This window comes from Lepidochelys kempii, chromosome 2, assembly GCF_965140285.1.
Source record: "Lepidochelys kempii isolate rLepKem1 chromosome 2, rLepKem1.hap1, whole genome shotgun sequence".
NCBI classification, from domain to species: domain Eukaryota; kingdom Metazoa; phylum Chordata; order Testudines; family Cheloniidae; genus Lepidochelys; species Lepidochelys kempii.
The window spans coordinates 24,926,199-24,947,504 of NC_136381.1; the positions used below are offsets into that span (position 1 = coordinate 24,926,199).

Here is a 21,306-nt window from a genome sequence, read left to right on the forward strand (position 1 = left end):
GGGTTGCACCTGTGCAACCGAGAACAAAATTTGAGCCATTGATTTAAACGGAGTTAATCCAGATTTACACCACTGTGAAGTAAAAAAAACCTGGCCCTTTAGCTGGCCGTTTAACAGCAATTTCCTTAAGTACAGGATCAAAGGAGTTTCCCCTTTTAGCGTCTTTAGTAATGCTTGTGCGGGAGGAAGGAGCCATCTCCTACCGTAACTGCTCCCCAGTGAGCAAGACTTCGGCCATGTGCTCCAGCTCAGCAGCCTTCTGCTGCATGCTGCCCATGTCCTCCTCCATCGCGGCCAGCCTGCCAGGGACATACACAACACAAGAGGGCTAAGGGAGGCTGCTGCTCTCAGCACTGGATGACTGGGCTGGTTTAATATGCTCGTTAAATGACAACTAGGCTAGGTTAAATGACAACATAAATACATCCCAACCTCCCCCCACCCCCCACCTTATTAAAATCCCCTTCCTTCCCTGCAAACCCAGTAACTAAACATATCCTTAATCTGCATCGCACAAAGGGAACATTTCTGTCCAGTTCTAGTCTCCTGCAGGGTCTGCTTCGTTTTAATTAAGTCCCATCGATCGGTTACTTTGATTGCGTTTCCCAGCGCTGCAAAGCTGCAAGGGTGATTCTTATTTTGCAGCACATCGTTGCATGGCTACTTGTCTGGCTTCTCAAAAGAGAAGAGCTGCGCTTTTAAATTCCCGCATACAATTTATTTTTGACAGCTCAAAGGACACACGCTTTCTGCTCAGCTTCCCTTTGCAAAAAGCCTTTCTGAGAGACTGACTTCCCCATCTGCTGGTTCCTAACAGAAGATCCACGCCTCACTTTCGCTTACCTTGATTGTGCAGGTCACCTTTCCTTTGTGGAGATAAAGAAAGATCCCACCAATTTCCTTGCTACCGTGTCACAGCCAGAGAGAGAGAGAGAGAGACACGTGGTTGCAGCAGCAGGTCCAGCCAAGACAGCAGCGTCCCCCTCTGTCTATCACATTGCTCGCAACTACTTCCTCCAGCATGGAAAAGACTGAATGTCACAGCGAAAGTCGTAGCAGACAAGGTTTGAGGGCGGAGGAGGGAGACCCTATGTTTATCACAAGCGACCTTTTAGACGGCAGAGTGCAGCCTAAGCTACCGAGCAACAGGAGAGGTGCTCTGAGGACTCAGGATACAGCTAACACACCCTCCCCTGCACCCCACCCTCTTGCAAGGAAAACTCCAGCTGTTCCTGTCCTCACTCTCCATACAGAGTTTTCCCTTCCTGCATTTCTTTGTCTACGGCAACTAAAAATAAAGGGGTGGGGAGGAGGGAGGGGGAAAAGAGAGAAGAATAAATAGACATCCTTTAGAACCAAATTCCCTGCCCTACTCCTCTAATTTTGCCTTGACCCCTTGTAGTGAGTACAGAGCTCCCAGTGTGATCCTCCTCCTAAATCACCCTAGACTTTTCCTTCTGGGGCTCTTTCCCTTGCTCAGTATAGGGGTCTTTAGTGAGGGAGCACTAGAAAGCAGAAACCCAGCCAAGTGTATAGAATTGTGCTAGTCTGTTGCAGTACCTGGTTCCTGGCCGAAGTACAATGCCTCTCAGGTTGCACAGAATGTACCTTGGCAGCTATCCTTGGGTAGTTGCAAAGAGAAATCTAAGTCCAAATTCTAAGCACTCCAGCCTATAATCTGAACTGCCCCTTATCTCTAGCACTTTGTATTCCTGGTCACCTGTTAGGCAAACTCTAAGTAGGGTATTAATCAGAAACAGCTCCCCACTCCCAATTCTTTGCATACCCAGTCAAAAGGGGGTGCTAAATTCCAACAAGTACAGAAAAAAACCCAGAAACTTCCCACATGGGAGACAGATTTCAAGTGCACCTATAGTGCATCTTGCAGAATCTGCTTTCACCCCACTCACCTAGGGTTGCCAACTTTTTAATTGCACAAAAAGGAATACCCTTGCCCTGCCCCTGTGCCCCCCACTCTGTCCTGCCCCCCCCACTCTGTCGCTCGCTCTCTCACACCCTCACTCATTTTCACTGGGCTGTGGGTTGGGAGGTGGTGAGGGCTCCAGCTGGAGGTGCGGGCTCTGGGGTGGGGCTGGGGCCAAGGGGTTTGGAGTGCAGAAGGGGGTGCGGGTTCTGGGAGGGAGTTTGGATGAGAGATGAGGTTCTGACCTGTAGCAGAGGGTTTGGGGTGCGGGCTCCGGCTGGGTGGCGCTTACCTCAGGTGGCTCCCAGTCAGTGGTACAGGGGGCTAAGGCAGGCTACCTGGCTGCCCTGGCTCCACGCTGCTCCCAGAAGCGGTCAGCATGTCTGGTCCCTAGGCAGAGGCACGGCCAGGTGACTCTGCACTGTGTGCGCTGCCCATGCCTGCAGGCGTCACCCACGTAGCTCCCATTGGCCGTGGTTCCCAGCCAATGGGAGCTGCAGAGCCGGCGCTGGGGGGAGGGGCAGCACACTGAGCTTTTCTGGTTGTCCTGGCACCTAGGGGCCGGACGTGCCGGCCACTTCCAGGGAGCTGTGCAGAGCCAGGGCAGGCAGGGAGCCTCTTTTAGCCCCGCTGCACCGCCAACTGGACTTTTAACTGCTGCTGACCGGAGCCGCCGGGGTCCGTTTTCAAACAGGCGTCCCGGTCGAAAACCAGACGGCTGGCAACCCTACACTCACCCAGTAGTGTCCCTGCTCCAGAGGGAGACATGACTTTGGGAATTTCACCAAGCCTGACACTGCTTCGTATGTAAATACTCTATACAAATTTCAGCTGAATGCTCTTTAGTTACATGATGATATTCCTTTTTATTCCAGCCCACTTCAGGAGGATGAACTGGCCAGTGTATATTTTGGTTTCTTACCTTTTCATGAATTCACAGACTTTAAGGCCATAGTGAACCATTTTGATCATCTAGTCTGACCTCCTGCATAACAAAGAATTTCAGCCAGTAATTCCTAACTCAAAACCATATCTTGTGGTTGAGCTAAAGCATATTTCAAAAGAATGTTACATAGTTTAAATTACAGAGCATTTCTGTATAAAATGTGAATTTGGCTGACTTTTTTTTTTAACTTAGAAATCTAGGAGAATGTCATTTTCTGTTCAGAATTATCTAAAGATTATGGAGTTGCATTTTTGTGCGGGTACACCTGACATCCAATTTATCACTTGTTACACATGTTGAAATTGAAGTTTCTTACACTATTTATAGAACATTACTGCATGGATGGGAAAGATCTGAGGGTATCATGTTAGAGTGCTTCCCACTAAATATATATTCCCATATTATGCATTTGTATCATTTCCTCAACATTCTAAAAGGGTAAATGTTTAAGCAGGTAAATTGTGACTCAGGGATTAACGAACTAGCTTCGTCATGCAAACGAGGAACTCAGAACACTAATTAAGAAGCAAACTTTGTGAATAAGAACTTGAGTATCACCTATCAAAGAAAGGGGTTATTTTCACACAGGCAGTAGTGGATACTGCTTTGCACTCTACTTTCACCATCAGTTCTCGGGGTTGGCATGAGTGAGCATACATAAATTGGTTAGTCTCTAAGGTGCCACAAGTACTGCTTTTCTTTTTGCGAATACAGACTAAGACGGCTGTTACTCTGAAACCATACATACACTCTGTCTTGGGGAAAGCTCAGAATGATGAAGACATGTTTCAGGCACATAGAACAGGTGGAGATCTATGGGTGGCACTGTGGCAGAAAGTGCAATGGATGGGAATGGTGTGATAAGTAGAGCAACCTGTTTTAAATACTGTTCAAGGAAGACCTTTTTGCAGACATTTGTTAGTCTGTGACTTTCTCACAAAGAGATGGTTACAAATATTCATGTATTTGTCATTTCTGCTATGTGATTAGTCATTGGGGCACATAATATTGTTTCTCTTTCCCTGATTGGATGACTAGAACTACATAAGGACAATGACAGAACAAACCATTAAGGTATTGATTATTTAATGGAAAGGATGGGGGAGCTCTTTAGAGAGAAAAGGCATCAGATAAATAGGGTGAGGGATTTTAAACCATTTTAGTTTTTCCTCTCCTCTTTTTCCACGAGAGCAAGTATTATGTGGACCTCAGATTTTAAAATACCTGGTTCCTCCCTCATCGAGGGAGATAGAAAAATATAAACCAGATTTGTGGCTTTTCAGCTTTACTTTTATTTTAGCACAGATAAAAATTAAGTATATTTTTGATTTTGTATATATATTTATTTTACATACACACACACACACTTATTTGCAGAGAATACAGTCACCTATTGTTGTCTCATAGCTGGCTAATTTTTCAAGTGCCAGGGGTCTGGCCAGGTATTGCCAACTCTCCCCTCATTTCATACTAAATATAATACCTTTTCCCATGGACAGATTGCATTTATTGGTGTTCATTTGTTGTAACCTTCAAAACATTGTTAAGACAGTATAGTTTTCCCACTAAACAAGTCCAAATTAGTCAGACACATCAGTGCTTATGTAATTAAAAGAATGGAACACATTAGGTTTCTAGGCTAAGCTGTTTGAGACATGTGACAAACCACAGGAAAAGTTAAGAAACTATCAAACAGAGAAACTGCTTATTTTAAACTTCCCTATCTCTAAAATATACTGTATAAGATCAAAATTCTTGCAAAGTTCATCAATAGCAGATGACAGTTTAAATCTTGTGCTGATTTGTTCTACCTTTTGCAAAGTTAGAATTGGGGTCTTATTTATTTAAATTCTTATATTTCACCCATCACCATAATAGTATCTGAGCTCTGATTGAAATAGAGCTTTGACAGGAAAGATAATTTGATCCTTAGCTGTGTAGCGATGAGTATTATCTGTAAAACAGACAATTATGTATATTAGCAAGGCATGTACTTCTTTTTATATTACCAATTAGTTAGTATTATATGATACTTAATTTTCTCACAGGCTGCAAGTGGTGATTAATTTCAGAAAAGTGGCAAAATACTACATGCGGATCCAAAATTGCAGGACATAGAGATACACATACACAGATATAGACTCTGTATGTTTTATACGGATGCTCTTGAACTTTTAGAGGCAGATTGTCAGCTGATTACATGCTATTTTCATATTAACATGACTGCATGCTTCACAGAGTGTTTATATTGTTGTGAATATCATTAGGTAGATTAATTGACAGGAAAAATGTGTTTAATCTATTAATAGATTAGAAAAAATAATGGTTTAGTGGGGATAAACCTGATAGAGACAACTTCTTAAAACTCAGTATGCCATAAATCTGATTTCACTGCTATTGACTGCTTTGCAAAGTACATGGAAAGCTTTTCCAATGAAGAAGAAAGTTACACCTTTAAGTGTGCAAAAATTAACCAATTTGGTTAATCCAGTCCATATTCACTGATCAAGGTAAAGGATTTTTAATGAAGCAACATTATAGAAACCTATTCTAACCTTATAGTAAATTATTTCTAATTAATAATGTGACTCAGACATAATATATCATGTAAAAATCATGTTTTGCGGACATTTTCTGAAGTGACCGCTGGTATCTGACATTTTATTACAAAACAAACTCTATCCTCCTTCCCATGTTGATGAATGACACACTAGTCCATGCCATGTCAATTATCTTGACTACTGTGACCTCCTCATCACTCGTTTTCCTGATATTCATATTTTTACCCCTCTATCCATCCAAAATGCAGCAGCCACATATTCCTGGCCTGTTTATAAGATGGTTACTTTGCTCTTTGAAGCATTCCACTGGACTCCCCTTACCCATAGACCAAGTTTAAATTACTACTCAGCCTTGCCTTCAAACAACTGTGTCCAAACATTTCCACTCTCCCTTTGATCTGCCAATTATGCCACTTGTTTCTTCCACTCATGTCTTCATACCACTCTGCATTAAATGATCTCCCAAATCCAGAAAGTCAAGGAAGTCAACAGAAACATCAGAAAGCAGTCTGTTAAATATGGGGGAAGATGCCTTAGAACTAGGGCCCTACCAAATTCACAGCCGTGAAAAACACATCATGGACCATGAAATCTGGCCTTCCTTGTGAAATGTGGTCTTGTGTACTTTTACCCTACAGTATACAGATTTCACGGGAGAGACCAATGTTTCTCAAACTGGAGGTCCCGACCCAAAAGGATATTGCAGGGGCAGTAGTGGATTAGCCACTGGGCAGATGGGGCATATGCCGAGGGGCCCCGGCTGCCAGGGCGGGGGAAGCCCCTGCGCCCTGACCCTGCTCTGCGGCAGCAGTGCTGGGTGGCGGAAACCCCTCGCTAGTGGCCTCCGTCCCTGGCAGCAGCCACAGAATGGGGGAAGCCCCCCCTTCCCCAGTGGCCTCTGACCCCATTTGCAGCTGTGGGATGAGGGAAGCCCCCTCTCCCAACAGCCCTAGACCCCCTTCGCAGCAGAAGCCGGTTGGGGGCAGCCCCACCTCCTCCCCAGAGGCGCCCATCCCCACCAGAGCAAGCCCCTGTGCCTGACCTGCTCTCTGGCAGAAGTGCCGGGTGGGAGAAGCCCCAGCACCCCAACCCTGGTCCCCCACAGAAGTGGGGGGGGGTGGCAGAGGAAGCCCTGTCACGCAGACCTCCACTGGTGGCCTGGGACTGGAGGAGCTCTTACTCCCCATTGCAGCCCTGGAGCCGTGGCATGGGGACAAAGCATCTCTGGTCTTGGGCCCATAGTTGGGGGAGGCAGAAAGGAGCAAAAGGGGTGGTGGGGCTGCAGTGGGGGTGGTGGAAAGGGGAGCACCCTGGGAGAAACAGAGACAGGCCCTGGGGAAAGGGCAGAAAGGGGTGGGACTGGGCAGGGATGCAAACAGAAGTGGGGAATGGGGGCAGGGCCCCAGGCAGAAGGGATGGGGTGGGCCTCCCACTTGCTCTGGCCCACAGCCCCAGGAAACCTTAATCCACCTCTGTGTGTCAGGGGGGGGGTGTGTCACAATATTATTGGGGGGGGAGGGTTGTGGTATTGCCACCCTCACTTCTGCACTCCCTTTAGAACTGGGTGGCCGGAGACCAGTGGCTGCTGGCTAGGAACCCAGCTCTGAAGCAGCACCCTGCCAGCAGCAGCGTGGAAGTAAGGATGGTGATACACTACCATCATAAATATAAAGGGAAGGGTAAACCCCTTTGAAATCCCTCCTGGCCAGGGGAAAGCTCCTCTCATCTGTAAAGGGTCAAGAAGCTAAAGGTAACCTCGCTGGCACCTGACCAAAATGACCAATGAGGAGACAAGATACTTTCAAAAGCTGGGAGGAGGGAGAGAAACAAAGGGTCTGTGTGTCTGTCTATAGTCTGTCTTTGTCGGGGATAGACCAGGAATGGAGTCTTAGAACTTTTAGTAAGTAATCTAGCTAGGTACGTGTTAGATTATGATTTCTTTAAATGGCTGAGAAAAGAACTGTGCTGAATAGAATAACTATTTCTGTCTGTGTACCTTTTTTGTAATTTAAGGTTTTGCCTAGAGGGGTTCTCTATGTTTTTGAATCTAATTACCCTGTAAGATATCTACCATCCTGATTTTACAGGGGGGATTTCTTTATTTCTGTTTACTTCTATTTTTATTAAAAGTCTTCTTGTAAGAAAACTGAATGCTTTTTCATTGTTCTCAGATCCAAGGGTTTGGGTCTGTGGTCACCTATGCAAATTGGTGAGGCTTTTTATCCAACATTTCCCAGGAAAGGGGGGGTGCAAGTGTTGGGAGGATTGTTCATTGTTCTTAAGATCCAAGGGTCTGGGTCTGTGGTCACCTAGGCAAATTGGTGAGGCTTTTTACCAAACCTTGTCCAGGAAGTGAGGTGCAAGGTTTTGGGAAGTATTTTGGGGGGAAGGACGCGTCCAAACAGCTCTTCCCCAGTAACCAGTATTAGTTTGGTGGTGGTAGCGGCCAGTCCAAGGACAACGGGTGGAATATTTTGTACCTTGGGGAAGTTTTGACCTAAGCTGGTAAAGATAAGCTTAGGAGGTTTTTCATGCAGGTCCCCACATCTGTACCCTAGAGTTCAGAGTGGGGGAGGAACCTTGACAGAGGCAGTACTAAGACCACCCCCTACAATAACCTTGCAGCCACCTCCACACAGCTCCTGTTTGGGTCAGGACCCTTACAGTTACACCACCATGAAATTTTACATTTAAATATCTGACATCAAGAAATTTATGATTTTTTAAATCCTATGACCGTGAAATTGACCAAAATGGACTGAATTTGGTAAGGCCCTCCTTAGAACATTTGACTATTTTGTACAATTGCCCAGGTGTGTTTTTCTCCAGCTACGTTTATCTGATAGTGGTTATGACTTGTTCAATCTGGATATACAATTTTGGTTTGAGGAGCAGGGAGTTTGGTGGGATGCCAGCCAAGCAGCTGCTGCCATGATATGTGAAATCACAGTCCAGCTCATTTATTAAAGAAAACTATAAGCTACAGCCATTAGCAAACAGCATTCTATAAAGCTAGAGTTTCAGCTTTGTCTCCCTAGTTTACCAAACAGGGACCATTCCCCATCTTTAACTCTATACTGCACAGAGACATCTAGAGGCTGAATAGTATGCTAGACATAAAAATATCACTCTAGTTGCTAGTGGCATCTGGTGGTACAGCATAGTCTTGCACGATGTAAATTTTGTCACCACTTTGGGCCAGAGTTGTAGGGAGAGGTTAACAACTCTCTGGTTACTCCTAGTTCCAAGTGTAGGTGTAATTCCAAGCTCACTTACACATACTCATGTTTCAGAGTAGCAGCCATGTTAGTCTGTATTCGCAAAAAGAAAAGGAGTACTTGTGGCACCTTAGAGACTAACAAATTTATTTGAGCATAAGCTTTCGTGAGCTACAGCTCACTTCATCGGATGCATTCAGTGGAAAATACCTACATACTCATACATACTCATGTGTAGCCATGGAAGCACGGCTGTGTGAAGTACATACCCATAGGGTTCAGGAGGGTTTATACTTGGCATGGCTAGTCCATGCTGGTTGCTCAGTGCTGCTCATGCTACCCTGACTACACTACTCTTTTTAGCACACTAGCTCATTGAGCTAGTGCACGTATGTCCATGAAAACTGGGAGTCACACCCCCAGCTCCATGTGTAGACATACCCTCAGAATGAATGGAGTCAGTCAATGCTATTAAGACAATATCCACCAGTGTCTGTTCTTTTTAGCCTATGGTCCAAGTTTGTGTCCAGGTCTGCGTGGGCAAAACAATGATAAATGTTCAGCTGTTTATTTGGTCAAAAGGTAGTTTAGGGTCAGAATAACTGGCCACAAAATAGCAACAACAGGAAGGGATGAAATTGTAATTTATTGAAATTGAAATTGTAATTTATCTGTTTAAGGTTGGTAACTGAAGTTGTAGCCTTTGTGCTATGAAACCTCCTTAGTTTATGAGGTATCTTTTTTTCAAGTAGCTCCTGGGCAATATCACTTATTTTATTCATTAGGAAGCATACATCACTGTGCATAATTTAAAGTGCTAAATATATAAAATGCTCTTAGCAGCAGCATGCATACAACTTGTTATCGCTAAGTGTTTAAGTATGTGGAAACTACTTAAAAAGAGGTGTTACTTGTATTTGTACCCCATCTTGTTGGATGATGGGTAGGAGAAATGGGACATAATTAGGACCCGCCTTTTAGATTGGCACCTGTCTGCCAGGAGGCCAGCAGAAGAATAGATCTTCCCCAGAGGGAAACTCAAACAGCCAGGGAGGGCTAACAGGCTTTAAGCCACCTGCAAGTTCTAGAACACTGGGGTTATTTACCTTAAACAAGTGAGCACTTATATTATTATGTGAGCTTTTGCCCCAATTCATTGAATTGCTTTTTTAAAAAAAATATTTGTCAAATAAATTGTTTTTACTAGGTATGTGTTAAATCAGTCTGCCACCATGTGGTTATTTTTGGAAGCTAGCTAGGAAGGGAAATGTAAATTAGAGATTTGTTATTTGTTGATGTTTGTGGGCGGGGGAAGGATGGTGGTAAGTGAAGCTACTGGTTCTTTTATGAGAGGCATCTTTAAGAAACATGGAAGTATTATGCTGGGAGTTCAGTGAAAACTCATTGAAGCTAATGGGCTTAACAGCCACTCTTCATTCAGGATAAACGTAAGAAGCAAATAAGCTCCTTTTGGAATAAGATAGCTGAAACACAGGAGCCACCACCCAAAACACAGGGCACATGCAAAGCTAGTCAAGAGCTGAGCTATGTGGACAGAGGGGTTTCACTGGAGGGCTGACTGGAAACGCAGAGGGCTGCTTATTGTTTTTGGTGGAACTGTGTGTGTGTGTGTGTGCGCATGCACACACAGGCAGTGAAAAGAGAACACAACAGAAGCAGACAAAGAAAGCAGGCAGAAGCTAAAGACAGCCAGAATCACACTTGTAGCATAATGCTAGGAGAGACCGCTTTTGTAGTAGAGTGTGGGCTGGCTGGCAAAAGAGGCTTGGAATATTGAGCAAAGAAACTGCCTCCTCTTGATTGATTCCTAGTGCATTCAGAGAAATACGACTTTTTACATTCTTTGTAAATAAATAGGATTCCATCAAAGAAATACCTGACTCCATCATCAATAGGGCCCTACCAAATTCACAGTCCACTTTGGTCAATTTCACAGTCCTAAGATTTTTAAAATTGTAAATTTCAATATTTCAGCTATTTAAATCTGAAATTTCACAGTGTTGTAATTTTAGGGGTCCTGGCTCAAAAGGGAGTTGGGGGGGGTCGCAAGGTTATTGTAGGAGGGTTTGTGGTATTGCTACTCTTACTTCTGTGCTGCTGCTGGCAGCGGCACTGCCTTCAGAGCTGGCCTGCAGCTCTTCAGCTGCCCAGGAGCCCAGCTCTGAAGGCAGAGCCACCACCAGCAGCAGCACAGAAATAAGCATGGTATTGCCACCCTTACTTCTGCGCTGCTGATGGCGGGGCACCACTTTCAGAGCTGTGTGCCCTGCCAATAGCCACAAGTCTCCGGCCACCAGCCACCACTCTCCAGCCACCCAGGCAGCACAGAAGTAAGGATGGCAATACCACGGCCCCCCTAAAATAACCTTGCAACCCCCCTGCAACTCCCTTTTGGGTCAGAGCCCTCAATATGAGAAACATTAGTCTCCCCCATGAAATCTGTATAGTATAGGGTTAAAGCACCCAACAGACCAGACTTCACAGTGGGAGACCAGATTTCACTGTCCATGACATGTTTTTCATGGCCTGTGGCTGTGAATTTGGTAGGGCCCTAATAATTTATTCCTAAACTCCTCCTAATGGAAACGAGCTGCAAGACACTGAACTGGCTAACTGCTTGGGTCACAAGGGGTAAAAGAGGCTATAGATGACTGGAGTATCTTATCTGAATAAAAAGAAAAGGAGTACTTGTGGCACCTTAGAGACTAACAAATTTATTTGAGCATAAGCTTTCGTCACGAAAGCTTATGCTCAAATAAATTGGTTAGTCTCTAAGGTGCCACAAGTTCTCCTTTTCTTTTTGCGAATACAGGCTAAAACGGTTGCTACTCTGAAACTTTTCTGAATAAAGTTTCCTATTTCATTGTATCTTTTCTGTTCTGAAAACAACTTGCAGCTAGGAGTGTTTGGCCAGCACTTCCTGGTCTCATAGCCCAGTGAGAAGTTTACTGGGGAGCCACAGAATGACAGAAATTTAATAGAACAAGCCTACAAAACAAGATTGGTACTGCAATATGTTATTTTTCTTTAAAAAGGATCCGATCAATCCTCCTCTGTTTTTTGTTTGTTTGTTTGTTTTTTAGCACCACTCTTAATTTGCGTGATGATCTATTACAGTGGTTTTCAACTTCTGCTCTGTAGGCTATGTCAAAGGGATTCGCATCTCCATTTGAAATTTTGTAGGGGTCTTCAAATGAAAAAAGGTTGCAAATCACGGATCTATTACAACACAGTCCACAATCGCAGGCTATCCAATGCATTGTTGTTTCCCCAGCCAATAGGGCAACCGATGGAACAGGGCTTACCACACATGCTTTAGGGAAAGAGACCATATGCCCTGTTTATGACAAGGACTCTGTCCTACTAGCTGCCTGAATTGTCCTAGTTTTCCATTTTATCAGTCAAAACATTTTTTTCTTAACGATGAAATGTTGGTTCAAGATGTATCACAACACAGAGTAGACTGTGCTTTCTGTTGACAAGGAACAAACAGTCCAATGGGAATGACTGTTTAATGTTATAAACAGTGGTTGGGGAGAAGAACCAAATGAGATTACACTTTCTTTAAGCTGTTTTTTCAAACAAGGTGAACGTTACTGACACTTGTTCAGTGATTCATGATTAACTAATTCAGATCACCAAGTTCCTGGTGAAAAAAAAATCCTCCACTCCAAAAAGATATGCTTGAGTCACTGTTGAGACTGAAGCTGACAATAGTGGCACCAATGCACCTTTAAAAGAATGTGTTCTTTTACAGGTATTTTATCACCCTATGATGTGTTGCCACAAGGGTCCTGTGTTTAGATTATGGAATTGGAAATATACTTTAATTTTAGCTGAGTCATCCACTTGTCAAGACTCTTCTCATAGATTCATAGATATTTAGGTCAGAAGGGACCATTATGATCATCTAGTCTGACCTCCTGCACAATGCAGGCCACAGAATTTCACCCACCACTCCTAAAAAAGACCTCACACCTATCTCTGTGCTATTGAAGTCCTCAAATTGTAGTTTGAAGACCTCAAGGAGCAGAGAATCCTCCAGCAAGTGACCCATGATACTTTTCATATGCCATGATCATATGATACTTTATTCACTTTTAGTCTTCATTTTAATAGATCACGTGTTATAACATCTAAAATTTACAAATTTATATATCAGATACACACATTCAGTCAAATCTACAAAAATCAATAGTGAACAGAATACTTTAAATTCATTGTATAATTAGGATTTTTTACATGATGTGAAAATTAATACAATATTGCAAACAAGCATTTTTACTAAGTCTGTTTAGTATTTACTATTAATGATATTCTAAAAGTACAATGACTTGGAAGTGTGGGGGGACAGTATTGTGTCAAATTGATCAAAAGTTTCAGTGCACTGGGGGTTTGAAATGGGGGTTCAGGAGCAGAGCAAGGGGAGAGGAACAGGAGCTAGAATGAGTAATAGCATGTTCTTCTAAGCTTTTAGTCCCCTCTGTAGAAGACTTTCTAGTCCCCCCTGTTCCCCACCTTAATGATAGCTGGGGACAGAGCAGATCTTTGTTCAGAGACTTGGCTTAGGCCCACCCCACAGTAGATCTCTCCGGAATTCTCTGCCTCCAGATGGCCCACACGATGGCTCCCTTTGCAAAAGGATTTACAAACATGTTTAACTAAATGTCCCCCAAGCGACTCCTGAGGCAAAAGCAAAGCTCCCCTCTGGCATGCGGGCGAGGTCCATGCCAAGACAGTTGAGCAGGCCACAGAGAAACCAGGCTCCCATCCAGCATGTGGGCGAGGTCTGTGCAGAGATAGTTAAGGAGGCCACATGGAAGCTCCCTTCATTAAGGAGAGACCAGAATAAATGGCATGGAACCAGGTGTTTTTCAGAGCCCCCATCCCTCCCCATGTCTTCCTTAGGCACAGGACCCTTATTCCCAAAGCATTCAGTGCAAAGAGGAAAGTTTCACTGGACTCTCGGCGGAAGGCAAGTTTTCTTCCTACCAACCAGGAGGAAGAGATTCCTGATCCCAGCCAGCACATAGGCAAGGTCTGTGCTGAGATGGTTAAGAAGGCTCCAGAGCGCCCCCTCTATCCCCACATGCTGCTTTATCTGCGAGGAGTCAACTGCAGAGCTTGAATTACAAGGAAGTGGGGGGGGGGTGGAGGGGAGCTTGCTACTTTTAAGGGCCACCTCGCTTCTGCTTTATTCAAGGATGCAGCCGGGAAGTGATTTGGCCCTCTTTCTTCTCACCAATTTCCCTGTACACTGTGTGCACGCACAGCCACACAGAAATCTTCCATCCACTTCACAGGCCACTGACAAGTTCCTCTGTCCGTGGGCAGGTGCTGCAAGGGCTGGACCGGTGACTTACCCTGAGTGGGGCTCCGTGATTGCTAGGGATGGAGGTGAGAGTGGGACCCAGAAGGGCTGGAGTGGCCACAATGGTGCTCAGGGTGAGGCAGGGGAGAAGGTAGGAACCAGGGCAATTGGGCTGGGGCCAGATGCAGCCAGCCCTAGCAAGAGAAACACAAACTGTTAGGATCCTGCACTTAGGACGGAAGAATCCCATGCACCGCTACAGACAAGGGACCAAATGGCTAGACAGCAGTTCTGCAGAAAAGGACCTGGGGTTACAGTAGACGAGAAGCTGGATATGGGTCAACAGTGTGTCCTTGATGACGGCATTTTGGGCTGTATAAGTAGGGGCATTGCCAGCAGATCGAGGGACGTGATCGTTCCCCTCTATTCGATATTGGTGAGGCCTCATCTGTAGTACTGTGTCCAGTTTTGGGCCCCACACTACAAGGAGGATGTGGAAAAATTGGGAAGTCTCCAGCGGAGGCCTACAAAAATGATTAGGGGACTGGAACACATGATTTATGAGGAGAGGCTGAGGGAGCTGGGATTGTTTAGTCTGCGGAAGAGAAGAATGAGGGGGGATTTGATAGCTGCTTTCAACTACCTGAAAGGGGGTTCCAAAGAGGATGGATCTAGACTGTTCTCGTTCTGTCATCTGCTACCACTGAGGAGTAATGGTCTCAAGTTGCAGTGGGGGAGGTTTAGGTTGGATATTAGGAAAAACTTTTTCACTAGGAGGGTGGTGAAGAACTGGAATGCGTTACCTAGGGAGGTGGTGGAATCTCCTTCCTTTGAGGTTTTTAAGGTCAGGCTTGACGAAGCCCTGGCTGGGATGATTTAGTTGGGGATTGGTCCTGCTTTGAGCAGGGGGTTGGACTAGATGACCTCTGATATTCTATGATTCTATCCCCCTTCCCAGCTGAGAGCAGGCGGCACCCCTGCAGAGTCTCAGTAGCTTCCCTTGCGCTGCATGCAGAGCACCAACCCTCTCTCTTCCCTATCCCTGACAGTCTCCCACTCCCCAGGCAGAACACCCACTGACTCTCCACCCTGTTCTTGACACCTGGGCCTCCACCCAGCCTCACTTCATCCCACTTCTCATCAGAACACACACAGACCCACACCCTCTCCCGCTGACACACCCATTCCCACCTCCCCCTGCAGAGCAGCCGTCCTGGGTCCCCTCACTCCCATTGAGAACAAGCATCTCAACACGTCTTCCTGTCCCTTCCTCCAACTTCCCGTCTCTTCCCTGCTGTCCTTGACTCTCCCCCTGGGCGTGAGCTAAGCCCCAGCAGCATGGTAGCTGGGTTGCAAAGTGGCTCCCTGTGGTGGAAGTGTTTGGCCCGCTTAGATGGGGCCCTGTAATCCTGTGGGAGCCCATCTCCTGCTGGTGCCCTCCCTCCTCCTGGGCTCAGCCAGGCTGTGCTCACGCCCATCTAGAGTGGTTGGGGGAAGTTGGAGGGGGTGAGGCAACCCCAGGAGTCTGGAGCAGTGCAGCCAGTGACTTCGATCCCAGTGAGCACCCTCCATGACATTTCCCCTAATTACAACTCTATATCCTTTCATGGAGTTAGGGCATCAGGGTAAGGATCTGAGCCTGGGGTCACAATTAAATCAGAGTCATCCAGAGGGCCTGCTCCTGACATAAGTAGTCTTTACTCACCAGGTCTCTCAATGAAGTCAGTGCAAATACTCAAGTAAGAGTTTTCAGTAAAATGGAAAAAATATTCAGGGTCATGTGGGTGTAAATGAGGGCAGAATATGGACACAATGGGCCAGTTATTGAACATGATGAAGTGGCCAGACTCCCATTGAGAGCAGCTAGGCTCTAAGCAATTTTGAACATCTACTTCATTGAGGTGCTCAATGGGAGCGGTTGGGCACTGAGCTCTATTGAAAATCTGGCCCAGTGTGTCCATCAGGACTGGAAACTCATTGCACTCAACATTTGTGTTTTGGAAAAGAATGTGAACCAGTCACTCCTTGATCTGCACAAGCTGGCAACTGACAAGAATGACCCTCATTTGTGTGACTTCACTGAAACTCACTTCATTGTGAGTTTGGCGTGTTTAAAAGAGGAAGTTGGGCCTGTGTTCTAAAAATAAAATGTCCTTTCATTTAGGACCCCTACTTCTTCCCCCCATAATTTGAGCATTAGCAGCTGCCATGGCCGGGAGGAGCGGGGGGACAGAGGGGAAGTATCTTACAGGTTATATAGTTATTACCCTTTTTCTTAGGGAAATATGTAGGACACATGCGTTCAGACTCTGTCCTTTCAGTCTCTCCCGCTCCACCAGTAACACATTCTCGCCTCCTTCTCAGGAACTCAGTCCCTCAAGCACAGGGACTAGAGAAGTATATTGCTTACAATCAGATCTTAAAAGAACACCACAAAATTGCTAGGTCTGCTATATGTCAAAAAATCCTGATGCCTTCAAAACTCTCGTGGCAATTTTAAAACTTTTCATGTGAGAGTCTCAAGATCCTCTAAAGAGAATGAGAAATCTCTAAAGCTGGGGCTTGGAGCAACATCTCAGACTGTCAACTAAGCTTTCTAGAATTTGCAGTTGACACAAAAGTCTGTCAATAATGAAGAGGACAGCTCGTTGATTCAGAATGATCTGTACTGCTCAGACCTTGTCTACACTGCCACTTTACAGCACTGCAACTTTCTCACTCAGGTGTGTGAAGAGACACCCCCCCGAGCGCCGCAAGTTTCAGTGCTGTAAAGTGGCAGTGTAGAAAAGTGCACCAGCACTGGGAGCTCTCTCCCAGCATTGGTGCCGTGATCACACAGCTACGTTAAAGTGCTACCCCATGTGGAGTTGTAGAGCAATGGCTGCTATGCATTTTAGATTTACCTGAAAACCATTTCGTTCTGTAATTTTTTGTTCTGAGTTTGAGAAAAGGAAGGAATGAGAAAGTGTTGTATAAGTATCAGATGTGTTTATGCCTCAAATTCTTAGGGTTTCAGCTGTATCCAGGCCAACTCCAGAACAAAGAACAGAAACTGCATCCACAAAGTCCATAAGTCAACGATTATTGTTATGATTTGTATTATTCACTGGACACCATCTGTGTGCTCACCACTGTTCAGAATACGCCAGAAAATGTAGTCCCTGAGCCAATGTGCATAAAATGTGGAGTCCTGGATAAGATGGTTCAGATATTTAAATATGAAGTGTATAATTATTGACCAAGTTAATATCTATGAGTAGAGGTGCTGATAGCAATAGAAGTTTTACTGGATTAAGGACTACAAGATTTGACCCTCCAACTTTCAAGAGGGAGAAATGCCCAGAGCTCCTGTGCCTGTTTACTTTCCGCCTGCAGTGGCTAGGAAGCCTCAATTTTTCTCCTCAACTTCAAAATCCAGAATTTTCTTGGTGTTTGGCTTTAAATACTCTCCTGAGAGAACTGCAACTCAATCACTTTAGTGTTGTGTTTAAGAGCCTTCTGGAAAGTAACTGTTTTTACTTCTGTTTAAAGGCTAGTGTTGCCAATTCTAATTCTAATGCCAATTCAATTTTTCATGAGTCTCATGATAATGATTGTTTTCCTTAAAGTCTCAGCTCCTGGAGTCAAGTGGATATGTGATTATTTCAGCCTTCATTTTTAAAGAAAAAGGAAGTTTCTAGCTCTCATGGCTGTGGAAAAAGCATCAAAATCTGATCCCAGTGCATCCTAAAGGCTCAAAAGGCAGAAGGCAAATAAAAAGAACACAAAATCTATTATTTTTACATAATCTCATGATTCTTGAGCATTTGGCATTGGCAATACGGTGAAAGTTACTTGAAAGTGTCAGTTTCGCTCCTGTTTAAGATCAGTTTCTAGTCTATTATCTGTAGTGCCATAACACCCAGAGCCCCAGGCAGGCACAGTACAAACTCACAGGGCCTTACCCTAGTAGCATGTTTCCAAAGTTAAATGATCTATTCCAACTTTGGTGAACTGAAAGAAGTGATAGCAAATAATTAGATTTTTCTACTATTGTTTCAATTATTGTATTCAAGAGTTAGTAACAAAGTAAGAATATACATTAAAATTTTAAACCTAACCAATGTCTCTTAAGTCAGCAGTTCTGAACCAGAGGTCTGAGGCTCCCTTGGGGGCCATGAGCAGGTTTCAGGGGGGCCACCAAGCAGAGCCAGCATTAGACTCACTGGGGATCAGGGCAGAAAGCTGGAGCCCTGCCAGCTGGGGCTGAAGTCAAAGCCTGAGCAATTTAGCTTTGCAGGACCCCCCGTGGTGTGGGACCCTGGGGCAATTGCTCAGCTTGCTACCCCTCTCCCCAATGCTGACCCTGGCTTTTATATGCAGAAAAACAGTTGTTATGGCCCAAGTAGGCCATCGAGTTTTTAATAGTGTGTTAGGAGGAGCCTCAGAAAGAAAAGGGTTGAGAACCCCTGCCTTAAGTGACTTGACAAGATGTGAGAACATGTTAGTAGTAGAGCTGAGTGGGTCTAATATTGATTTAATTCTCTTTTATATAGAAATTAGATAAAGTGTTCCTATCAGCTAATTTCTACGGTTTTTGTTTGTTTTTTTGGCAGATAAAAACAAACAAAACAAAAAAAACACACCCTAGAATTTTCAGGTTCTTAAGTAGCCCCTGGAATCACAGTTAAAGTTGCCCCCCTCACCCCCACCCCATCTGAAATGGCGCCTCTGGCAGGGTGCCCCACTAACACTTAAGTTTCTTTTCAATTCTCTAAGGATAAATTTAATCCTCCTCAACCTCTCTAGGGATGATTTACTGCTTTCTGCATCCCACCATGAACATTGTCTGACTTGGAGGGGACTAAGAAAGGGAATCGCTGTGAATTTTCATGGTTGGACCTTTCATATCAGAGAGGGTGACTCTTCCTCAGACAACTGTATTATGTCCAGGGTTTTTTCCTGGCTGTTGCTCACTTGCTAAGCAGTTTGAAAGGCAAGACAGAAATCTAGGAAATCCATAAATTTCATGTCAGGGCTTTGCTGCAAGTGGTTTGAGTTGAGTAGCACTATTAAACTTGACAAAGAGTCCTGTGGCACCTTATAGACTAACAAATGTATTGGAGCATAAGCTTTAGTGGGTGAATATCCACTTCGTTGGATGCACGTAGTGGAAAAGTCTATAAGGTGCCACAGGACTCTTTGCCGCTTTTACAGATCCAGAATAACATGGCTACCCCTCTGATACTTTTTTCAGAGTAGCAGCCGTGTTAGTCTGTATTCGCAAAAAGAAAAGGAGGACTTGTGGCACCTTAGAGACTAACCGATTTATTAGAGCATAAGCTTTCGTGAGCTACAGCTTTGAGCTGTAGCTCACGAAAGCTTATGCTCTAATAAATCGGTTAGTCTCTAAGGTGCCACAAGTCCTCCTTTTCTTTTTCCCTCTGATACTGTTAAACTTGTACATCTTTTCAGCTTTGGAAGCTCTCATGAAGAAATCTCCAGAATGATAGCTGGTCCTAAGCTGAGGCTCAGAGCAAAGATCTGGTCTGCCTGTCATGGAGATGGAGAAGACCCCACTGTGAAGACTGACATAGAGGATCCTAGGAAGAAAGTTCACGGGTAAGATAGGATTTTCTTTTCTTGGCAACAGCAAGGAATTCAATGAGACGATCACTGGCTGAAGGGCTCATGCAGTTGGAAAGCAGACAGAATCTTTTCCCAGCGCCAGGTAAGAAGGTTCTCTTTCCTGTAAGGCATTTCTCTGCCTGCATTATCAGAGGCACCGTGGATTCTGAAAAGCCTTTACGTGTTGCATTTAATTAATGTTTAGAGAGCTTGGGTGGGGGTTATGTCTGGTGATTGTAAAGGCCATTTCCATTGAGTTCTCTATCACTTTCTGGTCATTAAAATACAGTTATAAGCGAAAGTTCTGTAAAAAATAAAACCTTCGTAATCAGCAGATCGGCTTCCTGTATGGTCTGAGTTTTATATGGTCTTTATAGGATTTAATATTGCATTGATCATGCTCCTTTTTCTGATCTCAGTTCTGTGTGAAGTAGATAATTAGTATCCCATTTTACAGTTGGAGAAGCCCAGGCATAGAGAGATTGTAGACTGATACTCAAGTGGTGCTGAACATCCACAACTCCCAGCATCTTCAATTGGTGGGGGGCAGGAAATCAGGCCTTAAATGCCTTACTTGTGGTTATACAGAAGACCTGCTGCAGAGGTGAGCACAGGATTCAGAGCTCCTGACTCCCAGACCTGTGTGTGCTCTACCCATCTTCATGTTCCTTAGACAACCACGTGAGGGACTCAGTAGTAGAAGGTTATGTGAGGGTGTCTATTACCTAACTTAATTCGCTCATCCACTGTGCAGTCTGCTTTTTGGACGTAAGAGTGCTCCCGATTACATTAACCTAACATCTGTGCCATCAAAGGAAAAACATTACATTAGTCATTACTGACATGTATTTCTAAAATAATTAACATTAGGCTGTAACCTGCCATTCTTGTGTTATCGTCCATTATTTGCATTGTACTTACTGGCTATGTACAGGCTCACATCAGCATGCTAGAGCCAGACACCAATTACTTTGGGAGAAGTGTTGTTTCAAAGAGGGAAGTGTTCACCCTGAGGGATATTGTGTTTGGGTTGGGCCAAGAGCAGCTTTGCTTGTTTTGCTTTCAAGGGGTCCCTGAGCAAGGATCCTCCTGAAAAATCTGGGCAGAGATTCATTTTCTCTGTTTTTTTTTTTTAACATCAGGAATTCACACCTTTCTTACTATCACTTCTTCTGAGCTGGACAATCAGCAACTCTGTCCGAGTTCTTCTCCAGATTGGAAGAAGGGAGAGGAGAAAAGATGCTACACTCTGCCAGTTGGCATGTGGGATTAAGTGCCAATAAGGCCGAGAGCCTGTAAAGTCATTCAAAAAGATGCAGTGAGAGAAATGGCTAATCCATAGGGCAGGTTCTGCAGAACAGTGCTACCTCTGGTAATTTTTGTCATTTTGTGATTGAAGCAATGGCTGATGGACAAAATGGGGAAATAGTATCAAAGCCTGACCTAGAAGTGAGATATAGCTCCCAGTACCAGGCTCTGCCTGTTGGTGTCTCAACCTTATTATAATAAATATGCATTGCTGTTATGTTTACTTTTTTTCTTGGTTACTTATTTGTATTACAGTAAGGCCTTGTAGCCCCAGCTGTGATCAAGGCCCTACTGTGCTAGGTGCTGTACAGATACATTTAAGTCCTTACCCCAGAAGGTTTTAAAAAAAAAAAAAAATCTAACAAGATGGATAGATTAGGAGACAAGCAGTATTATTGTCCCCACTTTGC

At 44.5% G+C, this 21,306-nt stretch overlaps 1 protein-coding gene across 2 annotated transcripts in view; it reads right to left on the bottom strand.

Moving 5' to 3' along the window:
- The window catches only part of DEPTOR (DEP domain containing MTOR interacting protein), a 131,114-nt gene extending 130,073 nt beyond the window's left edge, over positions 1–1,041 (bottom strand). The window contains exons 1-2 of one of the 2 annotated variants that reach the window (XM_073330244.2): positions 844–1,039; positions 204–299 (exon numbers count right to left, since the gene is read on the bottom strand). In XM_073330244.2, coding sequence (XP_073186345.1) covers positions 204–289 — 86 coding nt within the window. In that variant the 5' untranslated portion in view covers positions 290–299; positions 844–1,039. Of the gene's footprint in view, positions 1–203; positions 300–843 lie in introns of both variants that reach the window. The other variant, XM_073330243.2, reaches the window with a different exon arrangement.
- Between the last annotated feature and the right edge of the window lie 20,265 nt (positions 1,042–21,306).